This window comes from Salvelinus sp. IW2-2015, linkage group LG9, assembly GCF_002910315.2.
Source record: "Salvelinus sp. IW2-2015 linkage group LG9, ASM291031v2, whole genome shotgun sequence".
Taxonomy (NCBI): Eukaryota; Metazoa; Chordata; class Actinopteri; order Salmoniformes; family Salmonidae; genus Salvelinus; species Salvelinus sp. IW2-2015.
Window position 1 is genome coordinate 1128888 of NC_036849.1, and position 22713 is coordinate 1151600.

The 22713-nt window shown below is 42.8% G+C and overlaps 1 protein-coding gene across 2 annotated transcripts in view; it reads left to right on the top strand.

The window, feature by feature from the left end:
• Nucleotides 1-22713, top strand: part of adck1 (aarF domain containing kinase 1) — a 167439-nt gene that overhangs the window by 137022 nt on the left and 7704 nt on the right. For both annotated transcript variants that reach the window (XM_023993906.2, XM_023993907.2), the window contains exon 9: nucleotides 2318-2515. In XM_023993906.2, the coding sequence (XP_023849674.1) occupies nucleotides 2318-2515 (198 nt within the window). The remainder of the gene's footprint in view (nucleotides 1-2317; nucleotides 2516-22713) is intronic.

Here is a 22713-nt window from a genome sequence, read left to right on the forward strand (position 1 = left end):
TCTGTATTGAGCGAGTCACTGGTACTTCCAGCTTTAGTTTTTGCTTGTAAGCAGGAACCAGGAGGATAGAATTATGGTCAGATTTGTCAAATGGAGGGCTGAGGAGAGCTTTGTATGCATCTCTGTGTGTGGAGTAAAGGTGGTCTAGAGTTTGTTTTCTTTTGTTTAGTTTTTTTTGCACATGTGACATGCTGGTAGAAATTAGGTATAACTGATTTAAGTTTGCCTGCGTTAAAGTCCCCGGCCACTAGGAGCGCCGCTTTTGGCCTTATACAGTTGTTTGAGTGCGGTCTGTGTGCCAGCATCGGTTTGTGGTGATAAATAGACGGCTACGAATAATATAGATGAGAACTCTCTTGGTAGATAGTGTGGTCTACAGCTTATCATAAGGTACTCTACCTCAGGCGAGCAATACCTCAATACTTTTTTAATATTAGTTATTGACAAATAGACACACCCCATCCCTCGTCTTACCAGACATAGCTTCTCTGTCCTGCCGGTGCATGGAAAATCCCGCCAGCTCTATATTATCCGTATCGTCATTCAGCCACAACTCGGTGAAACATAAGATATTACAGTTTTTAATGTCCCGTTGGTAGGATAATCTATTTTATTTTCCAATGATTGCACGTTGGCTAACATTGGAAGTCTTCCAAGTCAAGGTAAGCTTTTGGTTTGATTCATTTAGTGCCACCAGGGCCCGAGTAGCTATGTTGACTATAACGTTAGCTAATATGGTAACAATGATGTAGCGGTTATGCTATGGAGGTTTGGCTTGGAAAGGTTTTTTTGCCTGGTCAGACAGCTGTTATCTTGTGCAATGTAGTACGAAAGGAAAAGGTGAGAGGATGAGAGCGCGTAGATGCGAGAAGGAATTATGTAATGAACAAAGTGATCATGCTGTTTTTATGTGGCTGATATGGGTGAATTGTGTTTTCGGGTATTCATTCCGCTGATTCTGTTGAAAAGCGCTTCTTAAACGGAAGCAAACGGGGATGAACGTACCTGAATTTGTCCAATAGAAACTCTCGTTTGCAACTGTTGGACTAAAGATTACACGCTAGATCAGCTAGGTGCTGGCAAGAGTGTGCGAGGCGGCATTGAATGTGTCACCGTCTCACACCTTGATTGCGCACATTTTTTTATCGACCTGTGCATCTGTTGTACATTTTTGTTCATACGCTAGGTTGTAGCAACTTCATGATGGTTATGGGGAGAATTTGAGTATCATGTAGTAAGTAGCCTAAACCTTTCGACATTGAGCTGGATGAATGGAATATGAATGACAGTCATCCAATATGCTGTAATAGAAATAAGGCCATGCTCCTAAAGAAAACAAAAAACATCCTCCCTCATCTTAAACGGCACCGACCGGTACTGACATACATTCACGCTAGAGCAGACTAAAAGCTTTTCAATAATCTGCAAAGATGTGCTTCACCATCAGACAAATCCAGCAGCATGTTTGACAGTCTCACACACACACACTCACACACACAGGTGCGCCATGCATACAAATCCCTGGGCCTCTGTCAGCCCTGGATGGTAGATGTAGTGGTTGTAAGTGCAATCATGAAGATCATTTGGTGATGAATATGCTCCTCTGATGCTGGCTTATGAAAGGATGAACAAGAAAGAGAGCGAGAGAGGGAAATAAAAAGAGAGAGAGAGAACCCACTCTCCTCCTCTCTTCCTTCCTTTGACCATAATGGAACCAATTTAGCAGTAATGAGTTGAGATCTGAGCCTGGCTTTGGACAGAATGTTAATTCTCCGCTTGTGTGTTATTTCTATTGGGGGCAATTTTTCCATGTTACACGCTGCCTTCATGTTAATGGTGTGTGTGTGTGTGTGTGTGTGTGTGAATCATGTGGTAGTCTCATAAAGTGCTGCTGTGCTTCATTGGTATGCTAATGAGCAAGTGTTCCTTTGATGGGGATTGGCTGAGCTTTTTACTCTGTAAATACAGCGGAGAGGAGAGCTTGGTTAATGCATCAGGACGCTCTTGTCGTGCGCTTGTACACACATGCACGTACACACACATACTCACACATTATCACTTATATATATATACACACACTCGCACACACACGAATAGAGTAATAGCCGCCTTAATGCATCAGAATGATTGTGTCTTATCTTTCACTCTCTTACTCGCCCGCTCGCACGCACACAGACACATACTCAGTCATGAATACTTTTCATTTCACAGGTTCTGTTTTTAGAGTTGAATTTTAAGTCTCACTATTTTAGATAGACTCAGTGAGAACTGGACTACTGGTGTATTTTTAAGCCCCTGTACTTTCTTTTCCCTCCAGATCCTCCTGCCAGACTTCCGGCTAAACTATTGTCGTCTGTGGCAGTCCCTGATTAAGGGGGACCTGAATGGGATCGAGAGGTACAGCCGACGCCTGGGTGCGGGGGACCTCTACCCCCTCTTCGCCTGTGTCCTCACCGCACGCTCCTGGACCTCTGTCAATGCAGGCGTCGGCAACACCCCCGTCACACACTCGGAGGTACCCATTCTCACTCGCGCGCACACACACACACGAGGTAGTGTAGACACACACACACTCCGAAGCTCTGTACACACGCACATGCTGACATACACACTCGTCACACTCTGAGGTACACACACAGTTCACACCGTACACACAGAGGTAAACACATACGCATGTTTTTTGTGTATGTGTCTCTGTGTGCGTTCATGCATGCATATGTGTGGGACCGGGACCAAGCAGGAGTGTGTCTATGGGTGGTAGAGTGCCATCTGTGGAGTGATGGGGACTGTGTTATGCAACACAGGGACGGGTAGCACACTAGTATGTACTGCCAGAATATTACATGCATAATAATTATGATAGCAAAGCTATTTGCTATAATACTGTTTATCAGAACACAACAAACTAGAAGCTCTTAGCCCGCCAGATACCCAACATGTACAATCGCAAACCTCCAAGGAGAGCACATTTATGACACCACATTGTGTTTCTGTTTTGACTCGCTCGCTCGCTCTCTCACACACACCCTCCATCCCCTCTTCCAGTCAGACTACAAGGGGATGTTTGTCAGTAGTCTGCTCTGGTGTAATTAAGTGTAATTATAAAGTCAGGTTGGCAACATACAGCTCTGACACGGGCAGAAAGGGAGCCGCCGGCTCATTAGCATAAAAGAGGCGATAAGAACATTGCATTGGAGCCACACGATAATGGGCCCTGTGAAAGGGAGGGAGAGATGGCGTTATGGAGGAAGTGGGAGTGGGAGAGATAGGGAGAGGGGAGGAAGAGAACATTTTGATGGTTGTTTTTCAGTATGCACATTACAGCGCCTGCTGTCTGAAAACGGCATTACTTTTTACAGTTTCAAAACCAGCCTTAGACACATTACTGCGTGTGCCGCCAACTCAACTCAAGATATTTCCCTCGAATCAAACACCTTGTTAATTACTATTACAGGGCTACAGACTAACATTGTTCCCTTGTTGTCACTGGTGCCACTAACTTCTACATATGGCGACGCCAAATAATAATCTTATGAAGTAATTCATAGTGCTTTATTACGAAATATAATAAACACACTACTGAGGTATTCAAGAAAGAAGTTGTTTTATCTGACATGTCCAAGCAGGAATAAACGATTCAAGATATTTTGATGTGCAACCTAATCCAGTGATTGTCATGAGTTTTGGGTTATCAATTAGACTATATAGTTGCGTTATTTTACTGTCAAAATAGGACTCCAGCGTTTTTATCTGAAAAGAGATGAATTACACACATCTTCATGTGCACTAACTAGTATCATAGGCTAATTAATTTGGCGTTCAACAGCTGAGGAAGTGAAAACTCAAAGCACATGAACCAGATCGCTAACTCTGACCTTAAAAAAAGTTGCAGTTGTAGGCTACTACCCATGAGACCTATAGACCTCGCAATGGCCAGTGCGCATTTCATATCTCAAAGCTATATGAAATATGTTGGTTGTAAACTAGTTGCTATTGAGCTGAATATTGAGTGTTGAGCAAAAAAGTATACTTACAGAAAGCTGTGAGCCTCCTCTCTTCGACAGGAATGAAGGGGCGAAGCTTACAAAGCTTTGATTCTCCCTCAACTGCATTTTGAAATGTTATACGATCAGACAATTTTTCTCTCGATAGGATGGGGGGGGGGGAGTGGCTCGCTCATCACAGCAGCAGGCCCTAGCAAGGGCACAGGGCAGGGCAGACACTTTCATTACAGGAATCATCAGGATAATGCACTTTACTGTTAGACTAAATCATGGTTTTAGCCGCCAAAAAAATAGGACGTTTTGAGTGAGGTGACAATGTAGAATGTGCTCTCTACCTTTATAGGCACCCTTTCCGTTTTTCACGATCCATGACCTTGGCTGTCTAACTGATGACAGCGTCGGAGCAGGTGTCTGTGCTGATGCCACGTTTTTGTGGTGAGTTCAGAATACCGGGCCGGCCCATCTTGGTAGGGAGGACCTGCCGTTGTCCTCTGATCAGGCTCATTAAAGATTAGTATAACAAAGAAATTGTGCAAAAAAATATAAAAAAATCTTAACAGGCCCATGTGCCTCCGTTAACTTTTTCAATGTTTTATTTTTATATTAAAAAAATTACATTTTGTGTGTGCAAATTTCGACAAGCCCACCCAACAAAACAATTGTCCAGCCCATCTGGCATTTGCCAGAATTGTCAGATGGCCAAACCGCCTCTGGTTGAGTTGTCTACATTCGAAATGGGGCCGGAACACTACCGCTGTCTGTGTTGTCAGTGTTAAAGATCAATCTGCAATGTGCCTGTTGTCTTTAAATTAGACACTCTCTTAAATGTGTTGTTAGCTTTGGGTCACAGCTGGTTTTAGCATCGACTTTGTTTAGCTTTTCAATACCGTATCAGCAAAATATTGAACCAACAATGTTCTATTATTTTCCTGAAAAGCCTTTTACATTAGCAAATGAATCTGCTAATCCTTGTATGTTGACAGAGAGGCGTGGGGAAAGTTGGTATATGTTGGCATCTTTTTAAAGATTGTTGACATGACTAGCGAACTTATAAAATACAATCTTAGTGTTAGGCTTTCATAGGGCAATTCGGAGAAACCGATCGTCATTTTGGCGTGCATAGAAAAGAGTCGTGCGTGCTCCACAATAGACGACCGTTGGCTTGTTCCGTTCAGAACAACCCAGGGTACGACGCCATGTCGTCTTGTAACTCTACATCAAACATGGGGATCCTAAACGTTGACGTGAGTTTTATGATGTGGAAATGTGACAGGTTTGACTTGCTTGTATGACATCAAAGCTGTATTTATTATAACCCTTAACGTCTCATCTTTCAAAATACATCGAGTCCGCTTCATTTACAGCACTTCCCTCACTCAGGCGTCAAAAAAATTTGCAAAAGTTGCTTAATGAGCAGGAGGGATTGGGGCAACTTCTTGGCGGGTCTCTTGCAGCTTTAAAACTAATATCCTGCAATTCTACACATTTTGCTATGAGGCAGCGAGAACTTTACAGTTTTAAAGCTTTCATTACAGTGCATCAGAAGAAGTATTGAGTTGTATAATGGATGATTGTTGGAGAAACGTTACTGTGAGCCTCCCAGAGCCTCCCAGACCAATGTTGCGCAGGTTTAAGAACATAAATTCTAGATTAATAATATCACATTGTATTAAATTACACCCTCTAAACTTATTCCACAGATCCCTTGGCCAACATGTGGCTAATATGTTAGTAATATTCATAAACATATGAAATGTAACATTACAGTACCAATCAAAAGTTTGGACACACCTACTCATTCAAGTTTTTTTTTTTACTATTTTCTACATGGTCGATTAATACTGTAGACATCAAAACTATGAAATAACACATATGGAATCATGTAGTAACCAAAAAAGTGTTTAACAAATCAAAATATATTTAATATTTTCGATTCTTCAAAGTAGCTACCCTTGGCCTTGATGACAGCTTTGCATATATATAATATTTTGATCTGGCTGCGGACACCCTGCAGTACCTCCGCTGACCCACTTTGAGAACCCCTGGTGTAGCGCACTGTACACCCTGGAGAGAGGAAAGAATTTTTAAATATATATATATATAACTAGGCAAGTCAGTTAAAGAACAAATTCTGATTTACAATGACAGCTTAGGAACAGTGGGTTAACTGCCTTGTTCAGGGGCAGAACGACAGATTTTTACCTTGTCAGCTCGGGGATTGGTTCTAGCAACCTTTCGGTTACTGGCCCAACGCTCTAACCACTAGGCTACTTGTCGCCCCAAGGGAGGAGAGAGATGGGAAGGGACGGAAATGGAAGGGGAGAGGAGGTAAGAATAGAGAATTTGGGGAGAGGAGTGTAATGAAGAGGAAGGGAAGGTTGAGGGAAGAGAGAGGCCAGCGTACCTAGCTGGAGTGTATTGTTGTGCATTTAGCGTCAGATCCCATTTGAGAGCGCAACATGTTGAACGTTAGGACATAGTAGTTATTCACTACTTCAATTGAGCCTTCCTATCTGAGAGAGAACAGATACGAGCTCTGTTATAGCCACTAAATGTGTGTGTGTCTCAGTAATAAGCCTGGGTTCAGTGCTGTGGCTTTTTTCTACCAGGGCCGAGTGGGGCGCATAATTACAGAGGCAGGGAGAGACTGATGAGAGAGAGCTTTCATCAGACGAAAGGAGGGAGAGGGAGAGAAAGGGGCAGAGAGAAAGGGAGGATCGATAATATGAGAGGTAGGATGGATTGAGGGCCCAGCAGTCATAAGGACAGACTCTCTCCTGTTGTATTTCTCTCTGTTCGATCTCTCCCTATGGCCCTGGCTCTATGTACCAAACTCTGTCTGATTGGCTGTCTTTCCTCATCTGTAAAAGTGAGTTCCTTATGCAATGCATTTAGGCTTGGGCGATATATGTTTATACCGTATACTGGGGTATTTCAAAATACAGATGGTAGATTTTCAATACCGTTAAAATATATATTTATATATATATATATACATGCATACACACACACACACTACCGTTCAAAAGTTTGGGGTCATTTAGAAAAGTCCTTGTTTTTGAAAGAAAAGCCATTTATGTCCATTAAAATAACATCAACATGTTTTTTATATAATATGTTTATTATTTCCCCCCCCCCCCCAAAAAAAGACAGCAACACAAACGATGACATTCATTGTACTGTTGAATGGGATGGCCAATTTAGAGGACAAAACAGAACTTAACTCACACATACACAAAATAAAACAACATCCTATTAGGTGGTACATGTATAAGAAGAGAGCATATAGTCATTACAAGCAATGTAGTCAAGCCAAAAATAAATATTGAGTGGAGTACAGCACAGAGTAGCAGCAGATCGTCAGCCCAGTTATGAAGCGGGACTAGACCATTTATCCAGTATCGGCTGCCATATGTTGTAAAACATTGGACTTATATTGGAGGTATTGTATTGAATCTGTTCCATATGTATTACATTCCCTAAATCCCGTAGCCACATTTCAAAGGTAGGTCTCCCAATTTCCAAAATTGCAATATGAGCCTTTTGGCTAATAGAGTACAAAGAGAGACAGCCTTCCCCTCCTGGTTAACTGTACCAAACAGAGCGATCATTGGGTCTGGGGCTAGAACTCTATCAAAGGCTTTAGATAAGTAATCAAAAATGAGAGCTAAGCATGTAACTTAGGACATGTCCAAAATAAGTGGGTCAACGTCCCCTCATCCTGCTTGCACCTCTCACACAGTGGTGAGGTGTCCGGGAATATTTTATGCAGTTTTACTTTTGACTAATGTAACCTGTGTATCACCTTAAACTGTGCAAGGTTGTGTCTGACATTCACTGAACTGTGGTTTATATTCCTGAGAGCTTCTACCCAGTCCTCATCTGAGAGCTTCTACCCAGTCCTCATCTGAGAGCTTCTACCCAGTCCTCACCTGAGAGCTTCTACCCAGTCCTCATCTGAGAGCTTCTACCATTTTTCCTCATCTGAGAGCTTCTACCCAGTCCTCATCTGAGAGCTTCTACCCAGTCCTCATCTGAGATTTCTGAACCAAGTTCTTGTTCCCAAGCCCTTTTAATGGTGTCTGTGTATACCTCTATGTGGGCCTGTAGCACATCATACAGTCTAGAGACCGACCCTTTTGAATGGGGTTTGACAAGGATCAGGCTATCTAATGTAGGATTATTTGGCTTAATGCCTTACTGTGTCCTTGGAGGTATCTGATAAAATGTGTTGTTGGCATGTTAAACGTACCCTGTAATTGTTGAAATGAAGCAAACTGACCATCAATATATAAATTACCAATTGTTGTGAGCCCCTTCTCCCTCCACTGTGAAAACACCCTATCATCCAATCCAATATTAAGAAAATACCTCATCTGTTTCCAGATCCTAAGAGTATGACAAATGACTGGATTAGAGTCGTAAGTGGCTTTTTTCACATATGCTGGACTATTAACAAGTGCAGGGCGTGAGTAATGTTGACAGGAGGCCTGCTCAATCCAAAGCCATGAAGGCATATCATTCTGTCGCATCCCAGGTAAACTTTCCCTCCAGAAAGTGAGGAAGGCCAAAGCCCCCCTCTATCTTGTACTTGCATAAATGCTTATTTGAAATTCTGGCTGCCTTGTTATCCCATAAAAATGGAATTACTATTGAATCCAGTTTCTTAAAATAGTTTTTTGGTATGAAATCGGGTAGACATTGGAAAAGGTAAAGAAACCTGGGTAGGACAACCATTTTAGTAGCATTTATATGACCAACCAAGGAGAGAGGCAGATTTTTCCAAAAATCTAAATTTTGTTTAAGCTTATAAATGTTCCAATTCGCTTTCAATAGCTGATCAAGGTCTCTTGTCACTACAATGCCAAGGTTGTGAACTTGTCCATCACTGTTCTAAATGGGGTAGATAGCAGAAATTGCATCTCCACAGGCCGTGATATTGGCATCAATTTGCTTTGTTGCCAGTTCATCTTGTAGCCAGAGAAGGAGCCAAATATATTTTTCAAGTTAAGTAAGGGGGGAATAGAAGTTTTAAGCTTGGGATAAAAACAAAAGAACATCGTCTGCATATAGGGAAATTTAGTGCTGCATCTCTTTTATTTTAACCGGAGCTATATCGGCACATGCACGAATGAGAGTAGCAAGGGGTTCCATGGCTATAGCGAAGAGAGCAGGCGAAATAGGGCACCCCTGTCGGCAGCCCTTGAACAGACGGAATGACTTTCCAAACCTGAAACAATCCAGAACCGACATCATATACTTCCACTCAATCTGATCAAATGAATTCTCTGCGTCAAGAGCAATTGCCACTCCCTCAACTTTATGATCATGATATATTACGTTGAAAAAGCGTCTCAAATTGTATTATATATGTCGGCCCGGGATAAAATCTGTCTGGTCAGGGTGTATGATGTCACACATATTTTTTCAATCGGTTTGCCAATATCTTTGTCAACACCTTATCTTCTATGGGGAGTAATGACTTATTTTCTATGGGGAGTAATGACACTGGGCGATAAGACGACATCTCTATGGAATCTATCTTTTTTCAAGATCAGTGCTATTGTAGCCTCATACAGTGTTTGCGGGAGTGTGGCATTATCTTTGGAATGTTTAAACATTCGCAACATAAGTGGAGCTAGACTGGCGCAGTACTTCTTATAGAATTCTATTACATATCCATCAGGCCCAGGAGTCTTGCTGTTTGGAAATTGTGCCATCGCTGTGTTAACAACACAGAGTTACACATGAAATAATCAAACATACAATCAATACAGTAGAAAAATCTATATACAGCATGTGCAAATGAGGTAGGATAACCTATCTGGGATAGGGGGCTGTATTTTCACGTCCGGATGAAAAGCGTGCTCAAAGTAAACTGCCTGCTACTCAGGCCCAGAAGCGAGGATATGCATATAATTAGTAGATTTGGATAGAAGGCATTCTGAAGTTTCTAAAACCGTTAGAATAATGTCTGTGAGTATATAAAGAAGGAATTAAAGAAGGAATTTATCGAACAAAACGACCATTCATTGTGTCACTGAGACATTTGGGATTGCAACCAGGCAGGTGCGACCTTTGTGTCGCACCTGCCTGGTTGAAAAATTATTTTCATGTGTTTGTATGCGGGGCGCTGTCCTCAGATAATCGCATAGTCTGCTTTCGCCGTAAAGCCTTTTTGAAATCTGACACAGAGGCTAGATTAACAAGACATTAAGCTTTATTTTGATCTATTACACATATATTTTCGTGAATGTTGAATATTGATATTCCTGTAGTTTGAATTTGGCGCGCTGCCATTTCACTGGATGTTGTCAAATCAATCCCGCTAAAGGGATTGGTGCGTGAAGGGATCCATAAGAGGATAAGAGAGGTAAGGCAATAAATAGGCCATGGTGGCGGAGTAATTACAATATAGCAATTAAACACTGGAATGGTAGAATGTGCAGAAGATGAATGTGCAAGTAGAGATACCGGGGTGCAAATGAGCAAGATAAATAAATAAATAAATACAGAATGGGGATGAGGTAGATTGGATGAGCTATTTAGATGAGCTATATACAGATGCAGTGATCTGTGAGCTGCTCTGACAGCTGGTGCTTGAAGCTCGGTTGGAAAGACACCCTGGCTCCGTTGTAGTTAAGGGGGAACTTATGACTAGCCAGCTTTAGGATGAGATCCCTGGTCTGGGGATAGTGCAGCCGTACGATGAATGGTCTTGGTAGTGCGCCCTTGGCCGGCTTCGTTGCCTGATCTGTGTGCGCGGTCGATCAGGATGGCCGTTTTGAAGTGTACACTCCCCAGCAATGCCTGTATCAGCTCTGAGACAAATCCAGTGGGTTTCCCTTTCTCAGTGTCCTCCTGGATCCCAAATATGCGGATGTTCTGGCGTCTTGAATGCAACTCGAGCATTTCCAATCGGGCTTTCAGGGTTTTGTTGTCATTTTTGAACGTTGTGCACTGATTCTCTATGTCCTGTAGCCTGGCCTCGTGATCGACTGTTGTCTGCTCAACCTCATGCACCCTTCCCTTAGTTGCCTTCACAGTTTCAGTCCCAATACTCTTTGAGATATCAGCCAACCTTGTGTCCACCTTCTTGCTAAGGGAGTTTATAGCAACCAGTAGGTCACTTTGAGTAGGTTCCGTGGGGAACTCTTGGGAGCTAACGTTAGCATCTTCAGCTAACTCCTCATGGGTCGGCGATGTTGAAATTGGTTCGTTGTGTATCTCGTTCAAATGATATTGTTTAGCGCCCCCTTTAGTGCCTTTTACATTTGTCATATTGCCAGACAATGTTTGAAGTTTTCTGTTGTGAGATGTTAAGATAAATATGAATTTGTTTCAAAATTGAGTGGAGCTCTAGCAAACCACGCTCTCTAGCGTCCCCACCCCAATAACATCAAATTGATCAGAAATACAGTGTAGACATTGTTAATGTTGTAAATGCCCATTGTAGCTGGAAATGGCAGATTTTTTTTTTTATGGAATATCTACAGAGGCCCATTATCAGCAACCATCACTACTGTGTTCCAATGGCACGTTGTGTTAGCTAATCCAAGTTTATAATTGTTTATAATTGTTCATTAGAAAACCCTTTTGTAATTATGTTAGCACAGCTGAAAACTGTTCTGATTAAAGAAGCAATACATCTGGCCTTTATTTATGTGTTGTGTATATATATATATATATAATATATACATATTATATATATATATATATATAATATATATATATATATATATATATATATATATGTGTGTGTGTGTGTGTGTGTGTGTGTGTGTGTGTGTGTGTGTGTGTGTGTGTGTGTGTGTGTGTGTGTGTGTGTATGAATATATGTTTATTTTATTTCACCTTTATTTAACCAGGTAGGCAAGTTGAGAACAAGTTCTCATTTACAATTGCAACCTGGCCAAGATAAAGCAGGGCAGTTCGACACATACAACAACAGAGTTCAACATGGAGTAAAACAAACATACAGTCTAATGCAGTAGAAAAATAAGTTATATACAATGTGAGCAAATGAGGTGAGTTAGGGAGGTAAAGGCAAAAAAAGGCCATGGTGGCGAAGTAAATACAATATAGCAAGTAAAACACTGGAATGGTAGATTTGCGGTGGAAGAATTTGCAAAGTAGAAATAGAAATAATGGGGTGCAAAGGAGCGCAAATAATAAATACAGTAGGTGAAGAAGTAGTTGTTTGGGCTAAATTATAGATGGGCTATGTACAGGTGCGTAATCTGTGAGCTGCTGTGACAGCTGGTGCTTTAAGCTAGTGAGGGAGATAAGTGTTTCAGAGATTTGTGTTCGTTCCAGTCATTGGCAGCAGAGAACTGGAAGGGAGGCGGCCAAAGAGGAATTGGTTTTGGGGGTGACCAGAGAGATATACCTGCTGGAGCGCGTGCTACAGGTGGGTGCTGCTATGGTGACCAGCGAGCTGAGATAAGGCGGGACTTTACCTAGCAGGGTCTTGTAGATGACCTGGAGCCAGTGGGTTTGGCGACAGGTATGAAGCGAGGGCCAGCCAACGAGAGAGTAAGGTCGCAGTGGTGGGTAGTATATGGGGCTTTGGTGACAAAACGGATGACACTGTGAAAGACTGCATCCAATTTATTGAGTAGGGTATTGGAGGCTATTTTGTAAAATGACATCGCCGAAGTCGAGGATCGGTAGGATGGTCAGTTTTACGAGGGTATGTTTGGCAGCATGAGTGAAGATGCTTTGATGCGAATATAGGAGCCAATTCTAGATTTAACTTTGGATTGGAGATGTTTGATGTGAGTCTGGAAGTAGAGTTTACAGTCTAACCAGACACACTAGGTATTTGTACTTGTCCACATATTCTAAGTCAGAAACCGTCCAGAGTAGTGATGCTGGATGGGCGGGCAGGTGCAGCAGCGATCGGTTGAAGAGCATGCATTTAGTTTTACTTGTATTTAAGAGCATTGGAGGCCACGGAAGGAGAGTTGTATGGCATTGAAGCTCGTCTGGAGTTGTTAACAAAGTGCCCAAAGAAGGCCAGAAGTATACAAGATTTGTGTCGTCTGCATAGAGGTGAATGAGAGACTCACCAGCAGCAAGAGCGACATCATTGATATTTACAGAGAAGAGAGTCGGCCCGAGAATTGACCCCTGTGGCACCCCCATAGAGACTGCCAGAGGCCCGGACAACAGGCTCCGATTTGACACACTGAACTCTATCAGAGAAGTAGTTGGTGAACCAGGCGAGGCAATCATTTGAGAAACCAAGGCTATCGAGTCTGCCGATGAGGATGTGGTGATTGACAGAGTCGAAAAGCCTTGGCACAGGTTAATGATACGACTGCCCAGTTATGTTTCCTTATCGATGGCGGTTAAGATATCGTTTAGGACCTTGAGCGTGGCTGAGGTGCACCCATGACCAGCTCTGAAACCAGATTGCATAGCAGAGAAGGTACGGGGTGGGGTTCGAAATGGTCGGTAATCTGTTTATTGACTTGGATTTCGAAGACCTTAGAAAGGCAGGGTAGGATAGATATAGGTCTGTAGAAGTTTGGGTCAAGAGTGTCCCCCCCCTTTGAAGAGGGGGATGACTGCAGCTGCTTCCCAATCTTTGGGAATCTCAGATGACACGAATGAGAGGTTGAACAGGCTAGTAATAGGGGTTGCAAAAATTTCGGCAGATAATTTTAGAAAGAAAGGGTCTAGATTGTCTAGCCCGGCTGATTTGTAGGGGTCCAGATTTTGCAGCTCTTTCAGAACATCAGCTGACTGGATTTGAGAGAAGGAGAAATGGGGAAGGCTTGGGCGAGTTGCTGTGGGGGGTGCAGTGCTGTTGACCGGGGTAGGGGTAGCCAGGTGGAAAGCATGGCCAGCCGTAGAAAAATGCTTATTGAAATTCTCAATTATAGTGGATTTATCGGTGGTGACAGAGTTTCCTATCCTCAGTGCAGTGGGCATCTGGGAGGTGTTCTTATTCTCCATGGACTTTACAGTGTCCCAGAACTTTTTTGAGTTTGTGTTGCAGGAAGCAAATTTCTGCTTGAAAAAGCTAGCCTTGGCTTTTCTAACTGCCTGTGTATATTGGTTTCTAACTTCCCTGAAAAGTTGCATATCACGGGGGCTGTTCGATGCTACTGCAGAACGCCATAGGATGGTTTTGTGTTGGTTAAGGGCAGTCGGGTCTGGAGAGAACCAAGGGCTATATCTGTTCCTGGTTCTAAATTTCTTGAAAGGGGCATGCTTATTTAAGATGGTGAGGAAGGCATTTAAAAAAACAAAAAAAACAGGCATCCTCTACTGACGGGATGAGTTCAATATCCTTCCAGGATATCCGGGCCAGGTCGATTAGAAAGGCCTGCTCGCTGAAGTGTTTCAGGGAGCGTTTGACAGTGATGAGTGAAGGTCGTTTGACCGCTGAACCATTACGGATGCAGGCAATGAGGCAGTGATCGCTGAGATCTTGGTTGAAAACAGCGCAGGTGTATTTAGAGGGCAAGTTGGTTAGGATGATATCTATGAGGGTGCCCGTGTTTACGGCTTTGGGGTGGTACCTGGTAGGTTCATTGATAATTTGTGTGAGATTGAGGGCATCAAGCTTAGATTGTAGGATGGCTGGGGTGTTAAGCATGTCCCAGTTTAGGTCACCTAGCAGCACGAGCTCTGAAGATAGATGTGGGTCAATCAGTTCACATATGGTATCCAGAGCACAGCTGGACACCACATATATAAGTACAATCTTTGCTCCATGTGCAGTTGCAAACTGTAGTCTGGCTTTTTTTATGGCGGTTTTGGAGCAGTGTCTTCTTCCTTGCTGAGCGGCCTTTCAGGTTATGTCGATAGGTAATGTCCCATGATGTCAAACAAAGAGGCTCTGAGTTTGAAGGTAGGCCTTGAAATACATCCAATTGACTCAAATGATGTCAATTAGCGTATCAGAAGCTTCTAAAGCCATGACATCATTTTCTGGAATTTTCCAAACTGTTTAAAGGCACAGTCAACTTTGTTTATGTTAACTTCTGACTCACTGGAATTGTGATACAGTGAATTATAAGTGAAATAATCTGTCTGTAAACAATTGTTGGAAAAATGACTTGTAAAGCACAAAGTAGATGTTCTAACCGACTTGCCAAAACTATAGCTTGTTAACAAGAAATTTGTGGAGTGGTTGAAAATTAGTTTTAATGACTCCGACCTAAGTGTATGTAAACTTCTGACTTCAACTGTATGTGTGTGTGTGTGTGTGTGTGTGTGTGTGTGTGTATATTATTCTTTTTCTGGTTGTGGCTGCGGGGGTACGTGCTAATTATAAGAAATCTAAGATGTGTCAAATAAATTATATCCAGCGCAAGGCTCCAGCTTTCCATTTGGTTTGCTAACTTACAAGCTAAGATGTCAAGGTCAAGCTTCTTGGTTACAGCAGAGACATTCTAGCCTGAATTACCAGTCTCTTTAGCTAACATTCTACTTCTTGCCACTCCTTGTCATTGCAATAGAGACCGGCCTTTCTGCCACCTTCAAATATGAACATTCAATTATTAATGACCTCAAGGAGAACAGAGGAGTTGATCCTGATTCGATAACCCTCACAGCTATCCTCCAATCACAACAATTATCCAAATGTTTTTTTTCCATCACAGAACACGTTGGTATCCTTGTTTGTCCTGAATAAGCCAGTCTGTCAAAAGTTTCTTGCTCTAGTCTAAATTCTCAAACTAATTACATACTGCAATTCCAACCACAATTCCAAACTAAGTACATACTGCAATTCCAACCACAATTCCAACCTCTGCTTTGATCTTAAGCCTCAAAATACAATAACTTGCCTAGCTAACAGCTAAACATATTTTTTGATAATTCTAATTCTATTTTAGAGGCTCCACATGGGAAAAAAACACAAATATTTTCCAACAACCAATGAGCAACTGCACTGTAAATCCAGCTGCATATTGAACGTTGCGATTCCCGAAAGGCCAGTCTCTTTGCCAAAGACATGGAGTGAACTGTTAGCTCGAAAGACTGGTACCCAGATTAGAAACATTCAATCCCCTCCTGGTTAAGATCATTATGCAATTCCTAAAGTTACACGTTTCCTTGTATGGCTTGTTCTTTTCCAATCACTAAGAACTCTATAGAAATCCTTGTGTAAAGTGACAGAAATACTTGGTGGAAGCTGATGACACACACACACACACACACGTCTCTGAGGCAATGTAGTGCTCCTTCCAGTTGGTTTGTTAGGCTCCCAAACAGAACAAAAGTGGCAACATTAGCAGGGAATTGGAATGAACGCAATTTACATTTATTGTGGCATGAAAAAATGCTAGCTTTGAGTCTGAATAGGAAGCAGCAATCACCGCTGCCAGCGGAGAGGGAGAGGGAGAGAGCGAGAGAGAGAGAACGGGGGGAGGTAAGAGATGGGGGGGGGAAAGACTGACAGAAGGGAGAGACTAAGAGAAAGAGTAGGGGGTGGAAGAGTAAAGCAATGGAAGGGAGAGGATGGAGAAAAGCGAAAGAAAGAAAGACGCTCGACAGCAGCAATACAAAGAGGGAGAGCGATAAAGGAGAGATGAAGGGAGAACAGACAGAGATTGAAGAAAGAGAAAAGCACATCCATTCTGTTAGGTAATTGTTGGGAACACATGAAATTCGGTCTGTCAGTCAAATCCTTTCAAATGTCACTGTGTTGCTTGTCTAGTCCACAAAGCATGTCCCGTCTATCTTCTACCGGGCTTACCATGGAACACAAACTTGTTTGTGTAGTCGTGCGTGCGTGCGTGCGTGCGTGCGTGCGTGCGTGCGTGCGTGTGTGTGTTCCAAAGCCAGAGTGGTATACAGCATTATGATAATTATCATCCATGTTGCCACCAGAAGTTCTGAGATGATTGCGTTCTACTGAGTGCCACTTAGGTTCCCATGACAATAGCATTTTGATTTGGAACATCCCATAATTATATAGACCTTGCTCGACTTGATTACATTTCGAAGTCATCCTGTGTTTATGCTGTTCTGTTCTTTGTTTTTGTTTTTATTACACACCCTCCCGTACCTGTCTGTTCCCCTGCCGCTGACAGACAGACACAGACGGACACACACACACACTCTCTCTTGACTTCTGAGTGGGAAGCGGGAGTGTGCTTAGCCGAGGAAACACACCTCATCCTCCCAATGCCTCTCTCTCTCACACACACACAGTGGCATCATCAGTAGGTGTTTGCCCAGCATCTGTTATCTGAAATTGAGTTTATTGTGAAATAGGAAAGTAGCTGTGACTCCTAGACCAGACAGAGCTAAGTGAAAGACCGGACCCTGCAGCTTTAATCCATGTACTGAATTCCAAAATACGCTACACACGCACGCGCGTGCGCATCTGCACCCGGACACACACACACACACACGTGCACACAGAATACACACGTTAGATCGTTCCCGTAAATGCTCTTTTCACTTCCCTCTGATGTTTCTGAGGACAGAGAACACAAGGAATCGAGGGAAGAATTGAGAATCACCCTATAGCTATTACTCCTACACACACAGAACACACAGGCACACACACTGCATACTCACTCACTAACACAACAATAGTAATGGGGAATACAGAAGAATAAATCTGAGGGACTGACTGAACGGCGCTCTCGCTCATAAACACACACACACTGGAGGAATAATGGGCTAGGTGCAGGCAGTATTTCACCCTACCAAACAGATCTATGCTCACACACACACACACACACACACACACACACAAGGCGCTCTGTATTTGTGTGACTGAGGTTGTAATGCGCGTTGTAAATCTACCAATAAGTAGATGGCGTGCATATAAATCGTCCAGTAAGGAGACTGTGTGCATATAAATCTACCAATGCGTAGTTGGTATGCGTGAGCCAGGAAGTGTTTAGTCCGAGCGTGGTTTAGTGTGTCGGGCCAGACTCGTATCTCAGGTTTGAGGGATGGGGAGTAACACCAAAGTACGCATCTAGCACAGATAAGACATCGGCCCAGACGATTGATAGCACCAAATGTTGTTTATTTTGATTTCCGTTAACTGTTACAAGGCTTACATGATTCCGCTATACTCTTGTCAGGATTATAATGTTACGTATATACACACACACGCACACACACACACACACTGGATGAACTCACATGGGCAGAGGGGCTGATAGATCTGTTTTATTTGGATCCCAGTAAGTTCTCATTTGGTCTACTTTAGCATCTTCCGTCACTTGGCTCTCTTTGTTGTTGACACGCCTCTCGCCAGGATTAAAACAGTTTAGTGTTAGGAGTGAAGGTTAGCTAGAGGGTAGAAGAAGGATGAGGGGGTGACGGGGTTCAGTCTTTCATTTCTGATGGCCAACTTTCCTTCCATTTTCTGTGTGCATTTATATAATCTGGACTATTCTGCTGTTGTTTCTGGAACCTGCGAGAGTCCCACACACCAGCGCAGTAGGAATTGAAGCCACTTAATTTAGGCCCTAAGCCTTCCACCCCTCCTCCTTTCCTCCTCCTTTTAAGGGGCTTATGGGATAAATAAAGTCAAATAAACGCCGCTTTGACATGTTTCCCGAGCTCCCTCTCTAAGTCATATAGTTGATAGACAGCTATTAGCATGGCGGGTTGTTGAAGAGGAGGAAAATGGCCAGCTGGAATAGAATCTGCAGCCAGTCATAGTGCAAAACCTCAATGCCACCCTATAATCCCTCAGTGCACTTTTGACCAGAACCCTAAGTGGAGGAATGAAAGATGAAAAAGAAGGATGGGTACAGTCTCTGAAAGGAAGGTAATAAATACTTGTTTTGCAGTGCTGCAATTTCCTGACAAAATGCACAGTGCCTTCAGAAAGTATTCACACCCCTTGACTTTATTCGCATTTTGTTGTTACCGCCCACATTTTCTTAGAGATTTTGTCACTCCTACACAAAATACCCTGTTGTTACCGCCCACATTTTCTTTGAGATGTTGTCACTCCTACACAAAATACCCTGTAATGTCAAAGTGGAATTATGTTTTCAATTGTTTTTATTTTATTATTATTCAAATTAATTCTGTAAAAAAATTATGAAAAGCTGAAATGTCTTGAGTCAATATTCAACCCCTTTGTTATGGCACAGCTAAATCATTTCAGGAGTACAAATTTGCTTAAGTCACATAAGTTGCATGGACTCCGTTGTCACATCTCTAAAAAATGATGTATTTGGGTGTTCTTGGAACTATTGTTCAGGTTTTTCCTTTGCCCCTGCAACTTCAGAAAGAGCGTGAGGAAGTCTATTGCTGGTGGGGTAAGATTCTCAAAACCAAGTGAAATTGCAAAAAAAAAGTGTCTAACATGCCATTTACAGTGCCTTCAGAAAGTATTCACACCCCATTTATTTTTCCAAATTTTGTTGTTACAGGCTGAATTTGAAATTGATTAAATTTAGATTTTGTGTAACTGTCCTACACACAATACCCCATCATTTCATGGTTTGTAGGTACAGTATGCTCTTCTCTGTCTCAGCTCTCTCTCTCTCTCCCCATCCCGTTCTCTTTCTCGGTTTCTCTTTTTTTAAATATCAAAATACTGTATCACTTAAAGATGACTGATTTACTGTAGCAGGTTTGTCTTACGGTAGCAGGATCAGAGTTCCTCTTCTAACAGGGGGAGAGGGAGGGAGAGAGGGGGAGAGGGAGGGAGAGAGGGGGAGAGGGAGGGAGAGAGGAGGGAGAGAGGAGGGAGAGGGGGGGATAGGCATAGGGAGAAGGATGAAGGCATAGGGAGAAGGATGAAGGCATAGGGAGAAGGAATGAAGGCAATAAGGGAGAAGGATGAAGGGATAGGGAGAAGGAATGAAGGGATAGGGAGAAGGATGAGGGATAGGGAGAAGGGAGAAGGAGATAGGGAGAAGGGGAAGAAAGGATGAAAGGATAGGCATAGGTAGAAGGATGAAAGGATAGGCATAGGGAGAAGGATGAAAGGATAGGCATAGGGAGAAGGAGAAGGATGAAAGGATAGGCATAGGGAGAAGGAGAAGGAGAAGGATGAAGGGATAGGGAGAAGGATGAAGGGATAGGGAGAAGGATGAAGGGATAGGGAGAAGGGAGAAGGGATAGGGAGAAGGGAGAAGGGATAGGGAGAAGGATGAAAGGATAGGCATAGGGAGAAGGATGAAAGGATAGGCATAGGGAGAAGGATGAAAGGATAGGCATAGGGAGAAGGATGAAAGGATAGGCATAGGGAGAAGGAGAAGGATGAAAGGATAGGCATCGGGAGAAGGATGAAGGGGTAGAGGTATTTTATTAGCATCGCTAATAGCTGTTGTGATAGAAGCAGCTACTTTTCCTGGGGTCCACACAAAACATGAACCATTAAATAATCCTGAACATTAATAAACAAGAACAGCTCAAGGACAGAACTACATCAATTTAAAACGTCACATAGCCTACATGTCAGTACATACACACAAAACCTAGCCATGAGGTCAAAGGAATTGTCCGCAGAGCTCCGAGAAAGGATTGTGTCAAGGCACAGCTCTGGGAAAGGGACCAAAAACCTTCTGCAGCATTGAAGGTCCCCAAGAACACAGTGGTCATTATTCTTAAATGGAAGACGTTTTGAACCACCAAGACTCTTCCTAGAGTTGGCCACCTGGCCAAACTGAGTAATTGGGGGAGAAGGGCCTTGGTCAGGGAGGTGACCAAGAACCCGATGGTCACTCTGACAGAGCTCCAGAGTTCCTCTGTGGAGATGGGAGAACCTTCCAGAAGGACCACCATCTATGCAGCACTCCACCAACCAGGCCTTTATGGCAGAGTGGCCAGACGGAAGCCACTCCTCTGTAAAAGGCACATGACAGCCTGCTTGGAGTTTGCCAAAAGGCACCTAAAGGACTCTCCGATAATGAGAAACCAAGATTAAACTCTTTGGCCTGAATGCCAAGCGTTATGTCTGGAGGGAAAGATGAACAGAGCAAAGTACAGAGATCCTTGATGAAATCCTGCTCCAGAGGGCTCAGGACCTCAGACTGGGGTTGAAGATTCACCTTCCAACAGGATAACAACCCTAAACACACAGCCAAGACAACGCTGGAGTGGCTTCGGGAAAAGTCTCTGAATGTCTTTGAGTGGTCCAGCCAAAGCCCGGACTTGAACACGATCGAACATCTCTGGAGAGACCTGCAAATATCTGTGCAGCATCGCGCCCCATCCAATCTGACAGAGCTTGAGAAGATCTAGAATCAAATAAAATTTTATTGGTCACATACGCATGGTTAGGAGATGTTAATGCGAGTGTAGCGAAATGCTTTTGCTTCTAGGTCCGACCGTGCAGTAATATCTAAAAGTAATCTAACAAATTCACAACTACCTTATACACACAAATACACACATGTAAAAGGATGAATAAGAATTTGTACATATAAATATATAGATAAGCGATGGCCGTGCGGCATAGGCAAGATGCAGTAGATGGTATAGAAAACAGTAAATACATATGCGATGAGTAATGTAGGATATGTATTATATAAAGTGCCGTTATTTAAAATGACTAGTGATACCTGTATTAAATGTATTAAAGTGGCCAGAGATTTGAGTCTGTATGTTGGAGCAACCACTCTGTTAGTGATGGCTGTTTAACAGTCTGATGGCCTTGAGATTGAAGCTGTTTTTCAGTCTCTCGGTCCCAGCTTTGATGCACCTGTACTGACCTCGCCTTCTGGATGATAGTGGGGTGAACAGGCAGTGGCTCGGGTGGTTGTTGTCCTTGATGATCTTTTTGGCCTTCCTGTGATATCGAGTGGTGTAGGTGTCCTGGAGGGCAGGTAGTTTTCTCCCAGTGATGTGTTGTTTAGACCTCACCACCCTCTGGAGAGCCTTGCGGTTGTGGGCGGAGAAGTTGCCATACCAGGCGGTGATACAGCCCGACAGGATGCTCTCGATTTGTGCATCTGTAAAAGTTTGTGAGTGTTTTAGGTGACAAGCCTAGATGGCCAGATCTGCAGAGAAGAATGGGACGCTAGTAGCGTCATACCCAAGAAGACTCGAGGCAGAGAAGAATGGGACGCTAGTAGCGTCATACCCAAGAAGACTCGAGGCTGTAATCGCTGCCAAAGGTGCTTCATCAAAGTACTGAGTAAAGGGTCTGAATACTTATGTAAATGTGATATTTAATTTGTTAGTCTTTCCCAGCGGCAGGTCATTGGTAAAAAGAGTAGAGGACCAGCAGAGCTACCCTGCGGTACACCACATTTTACATGTTTGACATTAGAGAAGCTTCCATTAAAGAAAACCCTCTGTGTTATATTAGATAGATAGATAGATAGATAGATAGATAGATAGATAGATAGATAGATAGATAGATAGATAGATAGATAGATAGATAGATAGATAGATAGATAGATATCTCTGAGTCCACAATATGGCAGAGGTTGAAAAGCCATAACCTGTTGTTGAAAAAAACATATGTTGTATGATCAATACTATCTAAGGCTGCACTGAAATCTAACAGCACAGTTCCCACAATAATCTTTGTTTCAATTCTTTAAACCAATCATCAGTCATTTGTGTAAGTGCAGTACATGTTGGGTGCCCCTCTCTATAAGCATTCTGAAAGTCTGTTAATTTGTTTACCGAGAAATCGCATTGTATGCACTCACCCAAACACTACGGTCTAAATATTTTGTCAGGTATATTTAGTTCTTTTTTTTCCCTTAAAAGGCGAGATAAGTGTAGCTGGTTCAGACAAAATGTTCTCTAC